This window comes from Bidens hawaiensis, unplaced genomic scaffold (genome assembly GCF_021521415.1).
Source record: "Bidens hawaiensis isolate Kalapana, Puna unplaced genomic scaffold, B.hawaiensis_p1.1 tig00016968_1, whole genome shotgun sequence".
NCBI lineage: Eukaryota > Viridiplantae > Streptophyta > Magnoliopsida > Asterales > Asteraceae > Bidens > Bidens hawaiensis.
This window is the reverse complement of record NW_027492571.1, coordinates 126,595-148,476: the sequence shown is the minus strand read 5'-3', so window position 1 is coordinate 148,476 and position 21,882 is coordinate 126,595. Positions and strand designations below refer to the sequence as shown.

Sequence of the window (21,882 nt, the reverse complement as noted above, 5' to 3'; positions counted from 1 at the left end):
TGGCGGTTCAAGGAAAGCCTTGAGAATAGTTAGCCCATCATTAGCAGCAGCAATTTCGTTCACCTTCTCCACCACCGGATGCGGGAAGGCAGCATACTGGTTCACTGCTTGGTCATAAGCAGCTTCAGTGTCCACGTCATAAAGAGGGAAGTTGGAAGGCGGGATGCCCTTCTCAACAAACCCCAGACCAAGCAGGAAACCAGCCTTTTCCCCATCCTCATGGGAAGCGTTGAGGGCTGCGCTCATGGCATCGTCATAAGATGTGTTCGTGAAGATCCGATGCACAACATACAAAAATATATATATATATATCAAAAACTTTTCTAAGTGTAAAGAAAAGCGTAAAGATATTATGAAGCTACGCATACCTGCGACAACGCTTCTCGTAGAAGCCATTCCTTGGTAATCAGAGCTTCATGGAGGGCAGCTTGAGCTTGGTCACGGGCGCGTTCGGCTTTGGCAAGCAACACTTCCTTAGCAGCAGCCTCTTCAACGCCCTTCAGCTTACGCTCAGTGCGGGTACAGTGTCAAGGTGAAACCCTTCACATACTTAGCACTTGCAGGGAATCGAAGCTAACAAGATACCTTGGTAACCAAGAAACCGTAAGACAAGTGCGGGTACAGTGTCAAGGCGAAACCCTTCACATACTTAGCACCTGCAGGGAATTGAAGCCAAGAATACCTTGGAAATCAAGAAACCGTAAGACAAGTGCGGGTACAGTGTCAAGGTGAAACCCTTCACGTACTTAGCACCTGCAGGGAATTGAAGCCAAGAATACCTTGGAAATCAAGAAACTATAAGACGAGTGCGGGTACAGTGTCAAGGCGAAACCCTTCACATACTTAGCACTTGCAGGGAATTGAAACCAAGAAGGATCTTCTGGGCCATGCTTGTGGAAAGGGAAATAACATCCCCGCATAGCGGGAACGTTGAGAACTAGATTGTTTGAAGCTCCAAGATGGAATTGGTTGTTTAACATAATTGATCACTATGTCTAAAACTACCAAAACCTCGTGGAGAATCTACACAAGTGAAACTCAACGCTCCTGACTTGCGAGGAGGTTACACACCTACCCGCATCATACCCAAAGATCAAGCAGAAAAGTCGGGAATTTCTGCACGTGACATTAGGAAAACCGCGGGAAGAATCCCCACGGAAAACCTTAAAACTAAAAACCCTTTTCAAAACCCCTTGCTTAAGTCCAAAAGTTCACCTCACTTATTAACAATTCATGAGAAGAACAATGGACTGGGGGGACTTGAAGAGGTAGGTCCCAGCAGAGCCCAGTTGGACCCGCAAGACTCACCTTGAAAAGGGACGTCTGCGCGAAGACCAACTGGTTCCGCTGGACCCACCATGCTCAGAGAGATGAAGACCTTACGCGCAGTACGCCAGCTGTTCCCGCAGGAAAAGCCTCCCAATGGTTAAGTACCCCGCCTGTTCCCGCAGCTGCGGATACAAGCCATCAGGGAAGGCTACCCGCACTAATAGTAAGGCTACACGTACAAGGCACTAACTCTCAATAATTCAGTAATGTCACCTGAAGAAGGAATGAGCAAGGCGGGAATACTCCCGCCCAAATGAGCCAGTCCGTACGCTTCTGGAAGATCTTTTGTACTATACCTGCCAAGGTATGGACAAAATAGACAAGATCTGACCAAAGCAGCCCATGAACCAATCACAGGGTGACAGCTACCGACAACAGTACGAGGAGGAGCACGCTCTAGTACAAAATGTCACTATCAGCCGCTGCCTACCCACCAACCCTCATCGTGGCACTTACATAGCCTGTAGTTGGTGGAAAAGGAATAGTACACAGCCGGCCATGTCACTATCAGCCGCTGCCTACCCACCAACTACCAGCATGGCACGTACGTAGCCCACAGTTGGTGGAAAAGGAATATTATACAGCTGGCTGTACCTGCTTGGAAACCTACCTTCGGCTATAAATACTCCAACACCTTGGAACGGTATTATTATCTTATATGATCTCAGATTATCATATACTATCACATATCATATGATATTATCTTATCTACTCTAGCTATTTCTCTTAATATACACTTATATTCAGAGCAATCTAGTCTGATTCTCACACCGGAGGGTGGTCACAAGGAGGTACCTCCCCTTCTCAGTGACGAGCTCACGGTGTCTGTTTTGCAGGTCATCAGAAGAATAACCATCTTTGCCGGACCTAACTCTCATGGGAAACATCTACTTAACCCTAAGATTATCCGTAATCTGCCGGGGTCACTTAGTGTTTCTTCAAGAACCATAATTGTATTAAAGTATGTTTGTTTCGTTGTTTTTTTCATATAAAATCCAAAAAGATTTTCATGTATTTGGTTAATTGGTTAGGTAAATATGTATGTTAATTAAAAATAAAAATCGAAAACTAATAATAAAAAGGAGGAAAAAACGAAAGTGCACCAATCAATATATAAATCAATTAAAAAGAACTTCCATATAACATCACATGTTATCCTTGCTAGATGGGTGGGTCTTGCGATCAAGCTCGCTTATGCCTTTCAACAATTTTTTTATCTCTTCTAGCACTGTAAAAAATCACGGTCATCGTTCACCGGAACTTGTGTAGGCTGCTTCCATGTGATCAGGACATCAACTTCATTTGTGCATACGAGCGCAAAAGCTCTACAACACGTGGTTTTGTCTTACAATGTTCGTTATTGTTTATTTGTTGTCAAATGATTACAACACTTTTATTTGTTATTGAGTTTGGCATAACATGGTTAAGATTGAACATAATATAATCATAAATCAATTAAGTTTTGAACGTATCACGTTGTGTGTTTATAAACCAATTAAGAAAAAAACTGTGTTTTTTTGGGACAAAACTTCTTTATTTTTATGGACACTTATATTGCATTCATTAATAGGTAGTGTTTACATCAAAACAGAAGGCAAACGAGCAACAAACTTGACTGTGATTTCATAACTTTGTTCCAAACATAAACTCGAACGCAAAATCCATGGTCATATTAACTCACATGTCATGTTGACAACTTGATGGATTCTCTTTTCTTGTAGATTTAATTTTCCAGATTCCAGTGAATCAAATGTTCCATAAACTAGTGTCATAGATTATGTAAAACTAGACATGTACAAATCAGTTTAGAAAGCCAAACCGGTTCTTGTGAACCGATCCGAGTTGGTCAATTTTTGGTCAAAACCGTATCAGGTTGGGAACTGATTTAGAGGCAAGAATGTTAAGCTCTATCCATATTGGTTTAAACTGGTTTGAGAGAACGAGACTATGAACTGGCGAGATAATAGGGTCAGGTTATAAACCCGGTTGTTTTGTATAGGGGCATGCGTGATGCGGTTCGGTGCGGTTTTTGGCTAAAACCAATCCGAAAACCAAAACTTCGGTTTATATGGAGTTTTTGAAACCGTTTGGTTTCGGTTTCTCGGTTTTGGTTCGGTTTCGGTTTTTTTTTTTTTTTTTTTTTTTTTGCCATTTGAGCTTGAAAATTTAGGCCAAAAAAAAGTTAGCAAAAAATAATGAATTTAGGCATAAATAATTTTGTTAATTGTAAAATAATCCTTACACATTCGATAAAAAAATATTAGAGTTACATATTTATTAAATTCTTATAAATTACTTGATATAAAATATAAAAAAAAAACAAAATTTTAGGAATTTGGTTCTGTTCGGTTATTTTACTTGCAAAACCAAACTGTTAGTGCGGTTTTAATAAAAACATAAAACCGAATCGTCAATTTTTGTTTCGGTTCGGTTTCGAATCGGTTTTTCGGTTTATTGCACACCCCTAGTTTTGTACACCTCTATGTAAAACATGAGCCATGAGGCCCATGACTAGAGTTACTCAATGAGTGAGCTAAGCACCAAGTCTGGCTCAAGCTTGAAACTATAGGAGCCCGCTCGGATCATAATCCGCTCTCAACTTTCAAACCAACGCTCCAAATACATTCAAATTCCGTTAAAAAAAAAACCGGTTGGACCATTTACTTTCATTAACAAACTAAAAAAGTCTTATCAACACACAACAAAACACACATCTTCTGTGAACAACATTGTTTTGAGTCTGTGTGTTCTATTACAAGCTGTTGATTCATGTCGTTTTTTCGCCTTCATACTTCTGTACACTCCCTATTATATTATATTATCATATCTTCTTCTTCTACTAGATAATAATAATAGTAATATAATAATACTAATAACTATTATTATTATTTTAATAAAAATACCTATATTCAATCATACCTACCTCAATTCCCATTCCTCCCCTGCATATTAAACATCATTTTAAAAGGTTACAAAAAAAACGCGTTTTTTTATTTTACTTTACATAAGTAAATAGGTTAAAAAAAACTGTACCTGAATTTCTTGTAGAAATGTTTCAAGTTCAACTTTGACTTCAGTAAACGAAGGGCGGACACTCGGATCAGTCGCCCAACATTTCTCCATCAATTCCAATATCTTCGGGTGCGTATTCGTAGGACAATCCGGACGACGTCCCTACATTTTTCAAATTTATGTAAATATAATTGCATAAATATTAAGTATTAATAGTCCTTTTGACTTTAAAAGTCAAACTTGTAAAGTACTGACCTGTCTTACTCCCAAAGCCGCTTGCAACGGTGTCATGTTTTCATACGGAATCTACAACACGAACACATATTAATCAACTAAATGAAATAATATTTAAAAAGGCGGAATTAAAGCGTTAGAATGGCATTTCAAACCTTAGCTGTCACGAGTTCCCACAAAACAATTCCGAAACTGAAAACATCGGCTTTCTGATCATACGGTTCATGATTAATAACCTGCAAACGGAAACATCGGCTTTTTGATCATATTAGTTTAACTTTATAAAGAAAATAGTTTTTTTATAACCGGTTAAGAGATAAAGAGACAAAACCTCAGGAGCCATCCATCTATACGTTCCAGTTTCGGCGGTCATGACGCCATCTTGATTCTGAAACCGGGCCACCCCGAAATCAGCCACCTTTACAACCTAAAGGAAATATGAACAAAATGAAGCTAAATATAAATTTCTAAGTGTATTAAAAATATATAGGGTGAGGATCCTAAGAGAACCCTTTGGAAACTGAGAACTTTGAGAACCATTTTGAGCCACCAAAAAAACCCTTTGAAAATATTAAAAAAAATTATAAAACAAAAAAAAAACGGAAATTTTTAAAAAGTATAAGAGCCAAAAAAATTTATTTTTCATCCCGATTTCATAAAAAAAAACCCTTAATAATACACATATGTATATTTTTATTTAATCTCGATTTACATAATGTACACATATGTAACTTGTATAAAATTACAAAAATCGTATTATACATGTATGTATAATTTTGCTAAACCGAAATTTTTTTTGATTTGATTTTTATTTTTATTATGAAACCGGAATGAAAAATAATTTTTTTTGGTTTTTTTACTTTTTTTCTTTCGCTTTTTTTTTCCTTAAAAAGAATTTTTTTTGTGGTCTGGTTCTCAAAGTTCTCAATTCAAAATAGTTCTCACATGATCCTAATCCTATAATAATATGAATAATAATAATAATAATAATAAACTGACATTATGGGCGTCCATTAGCAAATTTGCGGTTTTGAGATCCCGATGAATAATATTGTTCTTATGCAAGTACTCCATTCCTCTGCAAACATCTATTGAAAACTTTACCAACTGAGTAAGCGTTAAACTGTGATGGTGTTTTTGCAAGTATTCAAAAACACTGCCTCCGGGCATGTACTCTGCAAGATCAATAAACAAAAGTTTTTGTCACAAAAAATGAATAAATAAATAAAAATATATAAAAACAAATTGTGTTTGTTAATAATAAGTATGAGCTTTAGTACCTGTTATTATGCACATGTGAGGTTGCGTTGTACACGCACCGATAAAACGAACAACGTTGCTGTGGTTGACTTTCCTGCAGACAACAATTAAAAGCAAACAGTTACCACAGTTAGGGGTGGCAAATGGGTCGGGTTGGGTCGAAACGGGTCATGGGTCGGAATGGGTCAATTAAAAAAAGGGTTGTTTTGGTTCGGGTCGGAACGGGTTAGGGTCAACAGGCTCGGGTCAGAACGGGTCCGGGTCGGAATGGGTCAAAGTTGGAACCGGTCAAAACGGGTTTCGGGTCGGGTTTTTTTTTCTTGAACGAGGACAGCGGAGGAAACATTTTAGTTTTTTTTTTTACTTTTTTCGTTTTTGATTTATATTCGGAGTTATGATTTTATTTTTATTTTTTTTGAATTTTTTTTTGAGGGGTTTTTATTAAGATAAAAAATTCACAGTATATGATATGGAGCTGATGCAGATGCTAATGGACTCGTACTTGGACCGAGCGACATGGCAGAAAAGGGCCCAAATTATATGGGCCCATAATGGATAAAAAGGTCTTAACAGGCCAGATCATGTACTGTTGGACCCGAATTCCATAATCCGGGCCCCGATATCAATACGGGCTGTTTTTTCTAATTTTCTTAAATTTAATTTATTTCCTTTTTTATGTAAAATCGTGTGAATATTTTATTAGAGAATTTAACGCGTTTATTAATAGCCCTGCTTGCGGTGCGCACATATGATGTATATATGTGTGAACCCTCGGGTGGGCAAAAGTGAAATTGCACTAATTTTGACGTTATTTTACTAATCTCGTGAAAATAACGTTAAAAGTGACGGACGGTTAATCAGGCATCATGTAGTGGCGTTGATAGCTGAAAGATAAGGGTACATGCACCGATCAGCCGGTGTCCCGATGATTGAGTGCTATGTGCCTTATGTCCAAGGCTTGATGCAAAACTACTATCGAGCCGGGGGTCTCACCGGAAGCAGCCTCTCTATCCCTTGGGGTAGAGGTAAGGCTGCCTACATCTTACCCTCCTCCAGGGGCGGACCTACATAGTAGCCGTCGGGGTCCCGGGACACCAATGTTTTTTAAAATTTATTTAGAAGCGATATAGAAAATTTTTGAAGGACCCCATATAAATTATCACTTGGACCCCATAACAATGTTACAGATCTGCTCTGCTGGGAAAGATCCTTGTTTTGGGTGTGGAATGTCCCAGGTTCAAGTCTCATCCATAATCCGTTTTTTCTATGTTTTTGCTATTTTCTTTTTTAGTCAAATAGTCAATATAATAATTAGGGTTTTTTAAGTTTATAACATCAACCAGAACAGATCTGAACGTTGTTGCTCAACCTCAACTCCTCAACACTGCTCAAGCCTCCGCAAGACCGCCACCAACCCACCACCTGCCGCCGCCGCCCTTCTCAGCCACCATCCATCCCTTTGGCGCTCCTCTGTCTTCATTGATTTCTGATTTTGCCACAACTTTCAGGTAATTTTAAACACTTACTCCATAAAATAAAGATATCCAATTGATTGATTTTATGCAATTATTTACTTAGATTAGTAACTGTATGTTGTATATTATTGTTAGATTACGACTTTGTTATGTCAAAAACTTAATTTTAAGGTTAGTTATGCAAGAATCATTGAAAAGAATGGGGAAAGGGTTTGAAGATGGGGTATTGTTATATATATATACACACATATATATATTATAGATTTAGAGAAGAGCCATGCTATGGAGTTAGGGTTTGAGGAGAGTAGCATGGTTTAGATCGTGCAAAAACGGTTCATTTAAGAGTGTTTCAATTTGGCTCGGGTCAAAACGATTCTTTTTTCAAAATTTTAATTTTGTTCAGGTCGAAACTGGCTTTGACCACTAGACTCTTGTTGAATAGAGTTGTAACATAATAAGTTAATTAAGCATAACTTAGATGGTCTAGCTATTTACGAGTATGAGGAATTTTGTGAGAAATGCGGTAAATATCTAAAATGGGTTTAGTCATGTTAAATTAGTAGCAAAAGAAATATTTGGAGCCCGTATTTATTTACTTTCTATTTCGTAATGGCAAAGCTTTGATTTTGCAGATGGAAGCATGTAACTTGTTCATATCATGATTGTAATGTTTTCTCTTATCGTTTCGAATGACATCGTATTGTGTGTGTTTTATTATAATGATATTGTTTTCTATTATGTTTCTCCACTCGACTCGACCCGACCCGACCCGACCCAAACAACGACCGACCCAAAAATTTGAACGCCGAAAATAACGGGACCCCGTTGTCAAAAAATCCTGGGTCCGCCACTGCCCTCCTCAGACCCTACCATAGCTTTGCTATTGGTGGGATATACTGAGTACGATGATGATGATGATGATGATTTAACGCGTTTATTAAGGAAGTCAATTTAATAATTAGGCACTCAATTCACATATTAGCAGTGTTTTCACGACCGACAATTTGAACCGGTCGATTAAACATCAGACCGCTGAAACAGTGAAACCGGACCGGATGGTCGCACCGGATTTTATGAATAGTTTTTCTCAAGGTTCCATTTTTTATTTATTTAAGTCTTGATATATTATTAAAATTGCAAATTCACACCAAAAACATAAAATGTTTTCATATTTTCACAATGAACGAGAAGAATATCGCAAAAAATAAAATAAAATAAAAAAATTAGAAAAAAATTACCTGAGAATTGTTACTTCATGACAAAACTCATCCTCCAATGTTTTATTTAAAGCTTCAGATCGTAAAATCTTTACCGCAACATCTTGACCAACATACACGCCACGGTGCCTTGCCAAGAGTAAATGATAGCACATATTAAAGAACATCGACAAACGAAAACATTGACATAAAGAACAAATATAAAAATAATCCGCTTACAAATCTCCACAAGATCCCGAACCAATCCGTTCTCCAATTTGTAGAAATCTTATATCTATCTCGGTATCTACAAAACTAGCTTGAACACTTGGTGCTCCTTCCATAACTGCTTTAGACCGTGAAGAACCAGACCACGAACCCTGCAATGTACACGGTAATGCAGTTCTCAGAATAATAAATACGGATGATTATCTGTCATACACGAGACGAGTTACTAAAAATATATGGTTTTACGTCACTGGTATTAATAGGCGTTGAAGAGACTACGTATGCATGCAAAATAAGAGATAAAGATTCAACATCTTTATCATCGTACTCAGTAAATTCCGCCAGTAGCAAAGCTATGGTAAGGTCTAAGGAGGGTAAGATGTAGACAGCCTTACCTCTACCCCGTAGGAATAGAGAGGCTGCTTCTGGTGAGACCCTCGGCTCGATATTAGTTTTGCATCAAGCCTTGGACATAAGGCACATAGCACTCAACCATCGGGACACTGGCCGATTGGTGCATGCACCCTTGTCTTTTGGCTATCAACGGCACCATATGATGCCTGATTAACCTTCAACCACTTTTAACGTTATTTTCCCGAGATTAGTAAAATAACGTCAAAATTAGTGCAATTTCAACACCATAACCCCCCCCCCCCCCCGGAGGGCCCACACATATACATATTATACGCGCACACCGCAAACAGGGCGTCATTGAAAATGCAACTGCGCCATAGCAATACGCCATTGATATTAATAGGCGTTAAACAGACTACTTTATGCATGCAAGATTAAAAAAATAAAGATTATAAGGAGCAAATAGAAAATGCAAATGCGGTATATTAATGGGGATTTCTAAAAATGGTTACAAATAACCTTTGGTTATGAAAAAAAAAACCTCAACAAGATTATTTCTTAAATTTGTGCTAAATCTCAATGTAGATGTTTGTATAGTTGTTCTTTTTGGGAAGCTAAATATGAAATATAATTATCTTTCTTGGATACTAAAACTGCATAAAAGGATATTTTATAACCAAGAAATTAACTTAATAATCATTATGTTATCATCAAAAACAATTAGCACCAAAGTAAATAACTCATCTATTTCTATTTTATTTAATGAGTCATACCAATTATGCAAAAATGGTCATGGTTTCAACTTTCTATTATTATAGATTATGGTCAACTCGACTCTCGATTTCTCACGGTGCGTTCAAATCGTGGGGACCACATCTCACCAAATTATATTTAATGCGAAGGAGAAAGCCGATGCATTTTAATAAGTAGTGTCCATCGTGTCGAGTTGGCGGGTTGAATCATTGAAACTACTCATAAACAAAAGACTCGATATACAAAACTAGTGCCTAAGTGTAAGCAGTTTCAGATATGAGCTTATGAAGTACCTCACTCCCGGCAATTGCTCTCTCCACTGCCGCATGTAAAGCATCCGTTTCCTGTGCAAACATAACAATATTCAAACGTCATTGCAGATTTATTATTATTATTATTATTATTATTATTACCATATATATAAAGAACTTTGGTGCCGCAAGTGGTCTATTGGGCCACTTGGCGGCACCGTATTGGTTAACGAATTTTGTTTTTTGATTTTTTAGTTCAGTTACCATAATAAATGTAATGGAAACCGAACAACCGTTAAATTTTTTTTTGTTTTAGTTCCTGTATCATAACAAACCTGAAAGAAACTGACCAAGCTCGCACAGACTCCCTGCTTTATTTAAAGCCCATGACCGACAACGCTCTGGTTTTAACAATGCGCAAGTTTACCGACCGACCCCCCCCCCCCCCCGCCCAAAAAAAAAAATTGTCGTTGGTCCACCTCAATTCTTATATTTTTTTCGTTGTACAGTTCTAGTACCGTAACGTACGTAATCAAAACCGACTATATTCGTGTCAAGTTACCGCCTCAATGCTCGGGACTCACTCAACGCTCGGGTTTAACCACCGCCCAGGTTTGCCAACCAGATAAACAGCGTCTTTAATATTTTGTTTGCTTATATGTTAATGTTTTATATGTTAATTTGACGAATTATTTTTTTGGGTTTTAACGCTCAAATTTTACCAATTGTGTCTATATCGTGATGAACTAGTTATTATTGTTAACAACGTCATGAAACCACCAAAAAAAAACCTGAATAGGCCATCCATCAACCACAAACACATCCAAAGAATAACCATCAGTCGTTGAAAACACGTGTGCTTCACGTATATTCAGTCCTATGTCAGAAAGCAAAGCTGAAAGCTGGAAGATTCGCAGTCGTTTTTAGTCGTTCAATCACATAAATACAGTAACTTGAGAATATTAAAAATGAAGCATTTAAAACTCGTAAGAAATACCTGACTAAGAAGTTTAGGCTTGTCGACAGCTGAAAATATCACTTCGTGAATCCGCACATGGATATCATCTTGCCTGCAAAACATTAACCAAAGGTTAACTTAAACCCCTCCTAAGAACATTCAGTCGTGGTTCTGTCGGTGTGGATTTTGGCTAAAACCGATCTAAAAACCAAACTTTCGGTTGTATGATTTTTCAAAACCGTTCGGTTTCGGTTTTTCGGTTTCGCTAATCGGGCTAATAACTCAGGCCGAAGAAATTTGACCCATGATATTTTGAAATTGGTCCTAATATTTTTTTAAAAAAAAAATAATTAATATAATTACTAACTAATAGTTAATAATAATTATTATTAATAATTAATTAATATTTTAAGGTTGTTTAAGGTATTGGTCGGAAACAATTGTTATCGACCGAGAATGAAATGGTGACGGTCGCGATGACGGAGGCGGTGGTTGGGATGTTTGACGGTGGTTTAAGGTTGTTTAAGGTAGTTTGAGGTTGTTTTAAGACTTTAAGGTACTGGTCAGAAACAATTGTTTTCGACAGAGAATGAAATGATGACGGTGGCGGTGACTGAAGCGGTGGTGGGTTGTTTAACGGTGGTTTAAGGTTGTTTAAGGTATAAGGTACTTTGTCGGAAACAATTGTTGTCGGAAACATATTGGCCTATTAATATTAAACGCTAATAAAAGATACTTACATTTAAAGTGATTTAATCTCATCCAGTTCAACAAAACATAACCGATTAACGTTATAAATAAAACAAATATCCAAGTTTATAAATCTTAAAACAATTCAACAAAAAGTAATTCAACAGTTTCGGTTTTTTGGTTCGGTTCGGTTTTTCACATAACACAAAACCGAACCATCGATTTTTTTTGTTTTTTCGGGTTTTTCGCAAAAAATAACTGATTAACGTTCAAAATAAAAAAAATATCCAAGTTTATAAATCTTAAAACAATTCAACAAAAAAGTAATTCAACGGTTCGGTTTTTGGTTCGGTTCGGTCGTTCACATAACACAAAACCGAACCGTCGGTTTCTAATTCAGTTTTTTTTTTCGGTTTCGGGTCGGTTTTAGTACCTTGTGAAAGAATCTCCATCGAGATCCTCTTTGTCCTTGTCAAGAGAGCTTCTTCTGAAGTCCAAGTTTAAGTCCTCCAATTTAGCGCATGGTTCGAAGCCCGTCTCATTGTTCCTGTCACTTTACAAAACAAGTGAAACAGGTAACAAAAAAGAAGAGAAGTTTGCATCTTTATACAACAAGAAAACAACAAAATCAAAAAACTTGCATTAGTCAAATAAAAAAATATATATATACACAGGGTCAAGCTTTGTAGCCACACAAAAAAACCCCTAAAAAATTACAAAAAAATAAATAAATAAATCATAACTCAAAATTTAATATAAAAACGAAAAAAAGTAAAACACAAAAATATGTTTCCAACCGTCTCTCTCGTTCTCATAAAAAAAATTAAAAACAATGGTAAGTGAAAGAAGTCTGTGTCTTTTTGTTTATCATTGTGTTTTGTGTTTATTTTCGTCATTGATTGTGTCTTTTTTCCTTGACATTGTGTCTTTTTTTCTTTATATTGTGTTATATTACTCAACATTGTGCTATATTTTGTTCGGCATTGTGTTATATTTTGCGATCTATTGTGTCTAATTGTGTCTTTTGGTCATTTTCGTCATTGTGTCTTTGATCTCAGCATTGTGTCTTTTCGTCAATTTTTATTTATTTATTTTTTTTTTTTGAACAAGAATGCTAGCGGAAACATTTTATTTTTTTTTATTTTTTTCGTTTTTTTATTTATATTTTGAGTTATGATTCTTTTTTTTAATTTATTTTTAAGGGGTTTTTTTGTGGTCACAAAGCCTTCTCACACTTCTCATTTTTGTCTCCCTTTGTATTTTAACTTTACCCTATATACACATACATACAAGTTCTTATTGAACGCACCCTTGTATATACGCGATCTATTGTGTCTTTTTTTTAGTTATAATTGTGTCTTTTGGTCATTTTCGTCATTGTGTCTTTGATCTCAGCATTGTGTCTTTTCATCAATTTTTATTTATTTTTTTATTTTTTTTGAACAGGAATGCTGGCGGAAACATTTTAGTTTTTTTTTTATTTTTTTCGTTTTTTATTTATATTTTGAGTTATGATTCTTTTTTTTAATTTATTTTTAAGGGGTTTTTTTTGTGGTCACAAATCCTTCTTACACTTCTCATTTTTGTCTCCCTTTGTATTTTAACTTTACCCTATATACATATACATACAAGTTCTTATTGAACGCACCCTTGTATATACGTGTGCATATGTACATGTATATGTGTATACCTTCCATGTGCGAGTACCGCGGTTGAGTCTTCTTGGTCTTCTTCACCATCCGCTCGAGTCCAAAAATTCTGCAATGTGTTCATTTATATGATAAAAACCGATCCAAACCGAACTAAGCAAAAAATCCAAACCGAAACGAAAACCGACGGTTTGGTTTTATGTTTTTGTAAAAACCGAACTTACGGTTCGGTTTTGGTTTTGCATGTAATAAAAACCGAATCAAACCGAATTTCTAGAATTTTATTTTTTTATTTTTATTTTAAGTAATTTATAAAAATTTAGTAAACATGTAACTCAAATATTTTTGACCAAGTGTATAATAATAGTCAATTATTAGTTAATAATTAACAAAATTATTTATACTTAAATTCATTATTTCGAATTTCGACCAACTTTTTTTTCGGCCTAAAATTTTCAATTTCAAATGGCAAAACCCAAAAAAAACACGAACCGAAACCAAAAGCAAAGCCAAAAAACCTTCGGTTATTGGTTTGGTTTTAGCCGAAAATCGCACCTCACACACCCCTAACGAGATGGTGGAACTTGTATACTCATTTGAATTAGCAATAAAACATATTGAAGAACACAATATTGGGGACAAAAATGACAATATGAACAAAACTTAATATTATTCGACTCTCGAGGAAAATGTGATTAGTCGTCACCTCCAAAAACCGGACATGAAAAACAGGACGGTTTTCTGGATCCTTGGCCAAGATAAGAAGCTTCTGATGCAACAATACATCTTCTACTCTATCCAAGTTGATATCCAATGCGTAACTGGCACAAATAAACGCATCGACAAATTAACGAAACAATCAAAATCACGAAATTACAAAAGAATCCGCAACGTACACTATAACTATTTTAATGTGACAAACATAAAAAATTAATAATAATCACACAAATGAACAGAAATTAACATAATCTCGGGTTGAAAACAGGAATTACTACATAATTATTGAGCATTGGATCGGAATAACCGAAAAGTAAAGGAATGCACTCGTTAAGACTTTATATACCAAATTCTATTCCTTATGATTCTAACACATTTGTGCTTGTTCCTAAATTAACATATTTATAAATATAAACAATAACTAAATGAATACATGTTCCTGTGTAAATAACTTTACCAAAACTACAAAAACAAAAAGCATTAATAATATTCCTTTATAGTAATAATAATAATAATAATAATAATAATAATAATAATATAATCAAATTATATTCTTGTAATCCAATACTTTCCTGTAATTGCATTGTTAACCTAACCTAACCTAATCACATATTCCACGCGCAATAACATAATTAATATAAATAACTCAATCATAATCAACGAAACCTAACAGAAATTGATAATTTTTACATATACCTAGCATGATTAACATCACAAGCTGAATCGCGTCAAAACGCACATAATCACACTCGAAAACTCATATTCATAATCTACATAAACCTAATCACAAATTTCACGAGCAATAACACAATTAACATCCATCATAAACTCAATCCTAATCAACAAAATAACGCCCCAAAACGCACTGAATCATATCCTACATAAACCTAATCGCAAATTCCACGAGCAATATCACAACTAACATCGTATAATCATCACAAAGTAACGCACCAAAACGCACGGAATCATAATCTACATAAACCTAATCACAAAGTCAACGCGCAGTATCACAATTAACCTCACGAACTAAAATCAAATCAACAAAATAACGCAGCAAAACGCACTAAATTGATAATCTGCGTAAACCTAATCACATTATCCACGAGCAACAACACAATTAACATCATGAACTCAATCAAATCATAAATAACGCGCCAAAATGCACATAATCACACTCGTTAACTCAAATTCATAATCTACACATACCTAATCACAAATTCGACGCGCAATAACACAATTAACATCATATTATCATGAAATCAATCATAATCAACGAAATAACGCGTGTAAATGATAATCTACATAATATACCTAGCAGGCAATTTAGTGAAGTGAGCCTCCAATTCCTCACGAAACTCTGGATTATTCACAGCTTCTTCGTTATTAACCTCCAGTAACCGGTTGTACACGTCATTCGCTATCTCGTTCCCGGTAAACCCCCCGGTAAAACTCCTCGGCGGCGACGAACTCTCTCCCACTCCTTCAACCAAATCCATCAACAAACTCTCACTCAATGTACATACACGTTTAAGGTTGCTCTTTAAGGTTAAGGTTTAAGGTACTGGTCGGAAAGAATTGTTTAGAATGAAATGGTGACGGTGACGGTGGCAGAGGCGGTGGTTGGGATGTTTGATGGCGGTTTAAGGTTGTTTAAGGTAGTTTAGTGTGGGTTAAGGTTGTTTAAGGTGGTTTAAGGTTGTTTAAGGTACTGGTCGGAAACAATTGTTTTCGACCGAGAATGAAATTGTGACGGTGGCGGTAGTTGGGATGTTTGATGATAATTTAAGGTTGTTTAAGGTAGTTTAAGGTTGTTTAATGTGGTTTAAGGTACTGGTCGGAAACAATTGTTATCGACGGAGAATTAAATGATGACGGTGGCGGTGGCGGAGGCGGTGGTTGGGATGTTTGACGGTGGTTTAAGGTAGTTTAAGGTTTGAGGTTTAAGGTTTAAGGTAGTGGTCGGAAACAATTGTTGCCGGAAAGAATGAAATAACGGTGACGGTGACGGTGACGGAGGCGGTGGGTGGGATCTTTGACGAATTGACGGTTTGTTGACGGAATCTAGAAAGAGTGAATGAGGGTAAGGTTGTGGATATGGAGAATTAGTGAGGGTAGTTTGGTCATATAATTTTGTAATAATAACATGTAAAAGAGAGATTTGAGGTTTGGTTTGGTACTTTGGTTTACATTTGAAGAAATAAAAAAGGCTTGAAGAGGTTTTTGTAAGTGTGTGTGTTTAGGTGAAGTGTGTGAGAGAGAATGGAGTGGATAGGGTTGTGAAGTTGGTTGAGATGTGAAATGACCAAAAAGGGTATGGAGAGTGGTTGGAGTTACGGAGCTGAGCTGGTCGTGGGTCGAGTTTTTTCAGGCTTGAGCAAAAACCAGGCATTAAATAAATAAAGTTTGTTTAGTTATCAAGTTTGAGATTGAGTTCTGTATGTGAAGCTTGTTTAAGCTCGACGAACTTTAACGACTCTTGTGTATTTTTAAGTTTATATCTATTTAATTTTTATGTATTGATTCCACGTTGCACGGTCGAGCTCGAGTCGAGTTTTAGATTTCAAGTATACAAGCTTGCTCGAGCTTAGGCTTATTTAAGATTTTTCTTAGAATATTTAGAATAACTTAAAGACGTATATAAGTTAATTAATAAATAACTTAACATGTTTTCTAAAGCTTGAGTTTGGCTCATAAGGCTTTTAATTTCAAGCTTAGGATCGGCTCAGGCCTGGCTCGTTTATTATTAATGAATTAGCTTATACAAGTTTTTAATTATATATAAACATTTTGAGAAAAAACCTTAACCGTGTCTAAGCTCGGCTCGGACTCATGTAGTACCTTAAACGAGTCAAAGCTCGAATCGAGCTCGGATATGTAGTGTGAAATTAATACATATTAGTCCAAAAGATGTCAAACTTATAAATATACAAGGCTCGAGTTCGGATTCAATAACTAAACAAATTTTATATGAGCCTTGGATTTCACTAGAGTTCGAAAGAGCTCGTCTCATTTTAAGTTATTTTGTCCATCCAAACTCAAGTTTCTCGCAAACAGCTCGGTTCATTTACACCCTTAGTCAGGGTCATGTGTATTTAAGGAATAAAAAGTATTATTTTGTTAAAAGAAAACAATGTAAAGTTTTGAGAATCAATAGGAAGGGTAGTTTGGTAATTAGAAATTGAAAGAATTTTTTGGGCAATAGGAATCTAGAGGCAATTAGATCATATGTTTTAAATCTAAGGTAATGCCAAAGGGGGTCAGCATTTTACTTTACAGGGGAATGATATAGTGACAGAGGGTTTCATTTTCATAGTGGAAGAACATTTAACTTGTGTTCTACAAGACATGTTAGTTAACATTTTACTATATTGGTTTAGATTTTATTTTTTGTTTTGTAATTGGATTCATCAAATATTGTTATCAAAATAGTTATTGAAAATTTTCCAATTAATAATTTTAAAAATACTTACATCATTTTTATCAGTGTATTGCGAGTATTTTTTGTGCTAAATAGTGTAAAAGTAGTAGTACTTTACTGTTAATGTTAAGTCGGTGTAAAAGTTGCGATACTTTTACGCATAATTGGCTAACCTTTAACGGAAAAAGATAGTATGCGTGATTTACGTTTTCTTTTATTAAAATTTTTAGTAACGATTAAATTTAACATATTTAAGAAAAAATAGTCGGTTACCTTTTCATGGTATGTGTAGTAAAACCGTAAAAGTGGTTACTCTTGTAAATTTTCTAATTGTATATAGTTTATGCATTCATGAAATTTGGTATATATGAATTAAAATGATGCTTATAGTGGTATAAAATTTAAAGATGTATATTATATTATAGTAATTTAAGCCATGATCTATCGGACATGGTACTCCATACTGTTAATGTGCCATACAACACTCGTAACTTCTCTTTCCTTGTCAACGCACTCATACTCTAAGTTAGAGGCATATGAAGTTACTTTTCGTTAAACTGGTATTGGCACCCGTATTGACAACAAGAGTGATTTGCAATATGAATTATTATCGGTCAATAAATCATACTTTAAATTATTAAAATTCAGTTTAGCTATTTATTATTAACCAGTTAAATTGATAGAATTTAAAATATATTAAAGTCACAAAAAGGATTTAGGCAAGGATTAATTCGTTCACCTTTTTGGTGTTTAGATGAAATATCTATTTTAGTAGTGTTTGTTTTATGCTATTTTAGAGGTCAATTGTTAATGAAACTTGTAAATGATAATAATAATAATAATAATAATAATAATAGAAACAAAAATGATTCTTAATACTTGGTAAATCAGAATTAGAGACATGATTTAGATTTTATTCTCAAGAAGGTATGACCTTTGGGAACAACTAATGGCCCAGTCCCAATCAAATTCATATTCACTTTTGTGCCAAAATTTTCAAAATCAGACATCTTGTTTTTTTCCCTTCTAATAAGTGATAATTTTAATATTTTATTATGAAATAGGGTTACTTAATTACACCAAACTAGATACTTCAAATAGTGTAAGTCAAGTATGACATGTATAACTCATTTATCTACACAAGTTATACATCATTTATCTACACAAGTAAAATAGATTGATGGTGTAATAATAAGTTAATTTAATAGGTTGGTACCTTATAAAATATATATTGTTTAACATAGTATTAAAAGAGTTAATAGTTCAATCAATTGATTTAGATGGGCTAAACTATTTAGGTTAACTTGCAACACAACTTCATTTAACTAAACGTGTTAAATAAATCAACCCAACTCAAGTTCTTTATTAAATGGACTAGTCTTGACAGCCAAAAATCTAAATATTTTCATGTCGTTGTGCCCGGAATTTCCTCCGTGTTTAACTGTTAGCTTCACCCTTCATATGGGTTTTCGAAAAAGAAAAAGAATAACCTTTATAAAATCCTAAATATATAAACAAAGCATAATTATACGAAAGTGGATGGAAGAATATAATTAGGTCTTGAAATTGATGTGACAAATTATAAAAGTAAACTTCACATGCCCAAACAAGAGAATTCAAAGGACAAATTCGTATTGCTAACATGTTCATAATGGGCAAATCACTACAAAAAAGAATATTAGTCACAATAAGAGTTATATTGTAAAGAGAAAACATGCATATATGTGTCTATCTCATAGAACGACGCCGTTTTCAAGCATCTTCATGTAAATCCATGAAACGGATGGAGATAATTGGTTTGCACTCTACCTTCATCTAAAACATTTTTGTCGTAACATCCTACTACTAACGCAGCCAACGTGTATAAACTAGTTGAATCAGACTTGGTTGAAGTTCGAACTCCACTTTAGGAGCTTTGGATGTTTCAAGTTTTTTTTCTCAAAAGCTCAAATTCGGCTTTATATTATTTTGATTTATTTTTGTAACTATAATTATTTTTATATATTGTATTATGCAATTTTATATTATATTATCTAATATAAAAATGATTTTTATATTTATAAAAGTTCTGTGAGCCTATTACATGGATTCTCATGAAGGTTAATATGATGGGTTGGCGGTTTTTACTTAATCGCCTTTCTACGAGCGATAACTTGATCACTAAGAATGCTCTTAGGGAACCGAATGTGTGCATTTGTTGTTTGATGTCTACAGAATCAGTTGGCCATTTATTAGCAGGCCGCCATGTCAGTTCGGTTGTGTGGAGTAGCATTAGCTCGTGGTGTAATCTTCCCCGGTTAAATGACTCCTCAATTCGAGATATATTCAGTAGAGTCAAACAAGTCCCAGAAATGAAGTACAATAGGCAAATGGTGCAATCGATAATAATGGTGGCTTGTTGGTGTCTTTGGATAGCTCGGAACAAGGCTATTTTTTAGAATGAGCCCATTAGAATAAATAACATTCTCAACGATATTAAAGCGTTTAGTTACTTTTGGACTAAAAACAGGTCAAAGAATGTGGATTTAGAATGGTCTAGCTGGAAATATTTAGCATTGTAATTTCGTTTGTTTGTATTGTTGTCGTCCCCTACTAGCTTATTGTTATGAAGGGTTTTGGCTTGGTTTTTATGAAAGTTGTTAAAAAATCAACTTTGATGTATGAAGTTCAAACTTGAGCTCGTACCTTCAATGTAAGCTTAAGTTTGGCTCGATTCATATTTTAACAAATCACAAATAACAATAAATTGTTTACATCAATAATCCACTTTCAAATTTCTCTAAAAATAATGGAGAGTAAGACTATAAGAGTACTAGATGATATGTGGTGAGAAAACGGTGCATAGTGCTTTGTGACATGATGTTAGCACGATTTGAGCAAAAATAAGTAATGTCTTTTATTAAAAATGCACGTGGACACTAGAGGTAGAAGTTTTGAAGACTACAAGGTACAAGGAATCATATACATAGATATAAGTTGAATTTGTTGAAACCTAAAGATCAACCGCGTCGATAGAGGGGGTTGGGGTCGTGGTGGTGACGACAACATCAATGATTGTAACGATTTGTCTGGTTGTTAGCGACGACTATGCTAGAAACACTAAAGAAGATGGTAATGGTGATAGTAAGGGGGTGGGAACGAAAGTTGAAGATTTCAAATTGTTTGATTAAATATCTTTAACTATTTAAAAGATTTCATTTTAATTTTGATTAGTAATGATAATCGCGCTATGAGACAGGATGTCAATCTTTTTCGTACTTATAATTCTAAATGTAGATATAACATGGTTCTTGGAACATGAAAAAATAAAAGGAAAAGCCTAAAGAAATTAAAAAAAAGCATAAAAATAGGAACAAAAAGATTACAAAAGGTTTAGAAAAATATTATCAACAAAACATTAATAAAAATGGGGAAAAAATAAAACAGATTACTAAACAAATAAAAGAGAAAGGAAATATGGGGGGGGGGGGGCAAATAAATAATAACAAAAAAAAAAGAAACAGTAAACGTTTTAGAGCACCATTTCGAGATAAGTTTTACATCAATAAACTTGTGTCCCCTTTTGATCAAAAGCCCTAAATATTAGTTTGAAATTCGAAAAAATGGTGAGAATAATATTTTAATGGTTTTTTTAACGAAGTTCCAGTGAAAAAACCAATGTAAATGATAAGACGGGTAACAATAATATTCTCAGGCGGGATCCTTGCCTATTTCAAATTTTATTTAAGATATTCTATAAGTTATTAAGTTATAATTGACTTATAATAAATAAATAAAAGTAAGTTATTATACTTAACATAAAGGTATTTTAGTTTACAAAGATACTCATTACGTCTCAAAATTTGTTACATATAAGATACGTCTCATGATGAATAAATATTGTATTAGACCATTTGAGATATCAATTTTTAGTGCGTCCTTGTCACCATAGCATATATGGGTACTAAACCTTCAACGTCATGAATTTTAATATACTACCAAATGGACCATAGTAAGAAAACTAAATTAACTTAAGCAACAATAATATTTAATGCACAAAATAAGTCAAGTCTAAAGTACTGGTGTAACTAAAGAGTTGATTATTGATGATCACAGTCTCATATCTAATTATAAAAGAGTGTTTTATACATGATCATCTACTGTTAAAACTTAAGGCTACCCGTAACTTAATACCAACAGGTTTGCATGTAGCGAGGATAACCACTTGCAGGTCGTGACCATGTGGTTAAAGGTTACTCATTGGAATGTCTATTAGCCGAGATCGATCATGACTTTTAAAAGTCAGGTCGGGTATTAACCGGTTTTGAGACAAGAAACTCCTACCCGGTATAACCGGTTTTGAGACAAGAAACTCCTAC

The 21,882-nt window shown here is 34.8% G+C and overlaps 1 protein-coding gene across 1 annotated transcript; it reads right to left on the bottom strand.

Moving 5' to 3' along the window:
- Positions 1–3,992: 3,992 nt before the first annotated feature.
- On the bottom strand, positions 3,993–15,647 carry LOC143552656 (serine/threonine-protein kinase STY46-like). The gene is made up of 16 exons (XM_077042813.1): positions 15,418–15,647; positions 14,096–14,210; positions 13,431–13,498; positions 12,174–12,293; positions 11,090–11,162; positions 10,884–10,994; positions 10,135–10,185; positions 8,747–8,886; positions 8,549–8,656; positions 5,856–5,929; positions 5,575–5,750; positions 4,907–5,002; positions 4,731–4,811; positions 4,597–4,647; positions 4,363–4,503; positions 3,993–4,271 (listed from the first exon to the last, which is right to left on the bottom strand). The coding sequence occupies exons 1-16, from the start codon at positions 15,600–15,602 to the stop codon at positions 4,254–4,256; spliced, it is 1,608 nt and encodes a 535-aa protein (XP_076898928.1). The 5' UTR covers positions 15,603–15,647; the 3' UTR covers positions 3,993–4,253.
- Positions 15,648–21,882: the final 6,235 nt, after the last annotated feature.

Bases quoted from the DNA above. Each gene is read 5' to 3' on its own strand.
- LOC143552656 (XM_077042813.1), bottom strand. From the start codon at position 15,602: ATGGATTTGGTTGAAGGAGTGGGAGAGAGTTCGTCGCCGCCGAGGAGT. The intron at 11,163-12,173 runs GTACTAAAACCG...AATGTTTTGCAG, and splicing joins GATGGAGATTCTTTCACAAG to GCAAGATGATATCCATGTGC. The intron at 5,003-5,574 runs GTCAGTTTATTA...TATTTCCTTTAG, and splicing joins TGCTAATGGACGCCCATAAT to GTTGTAAAGGTGGCTGATTT.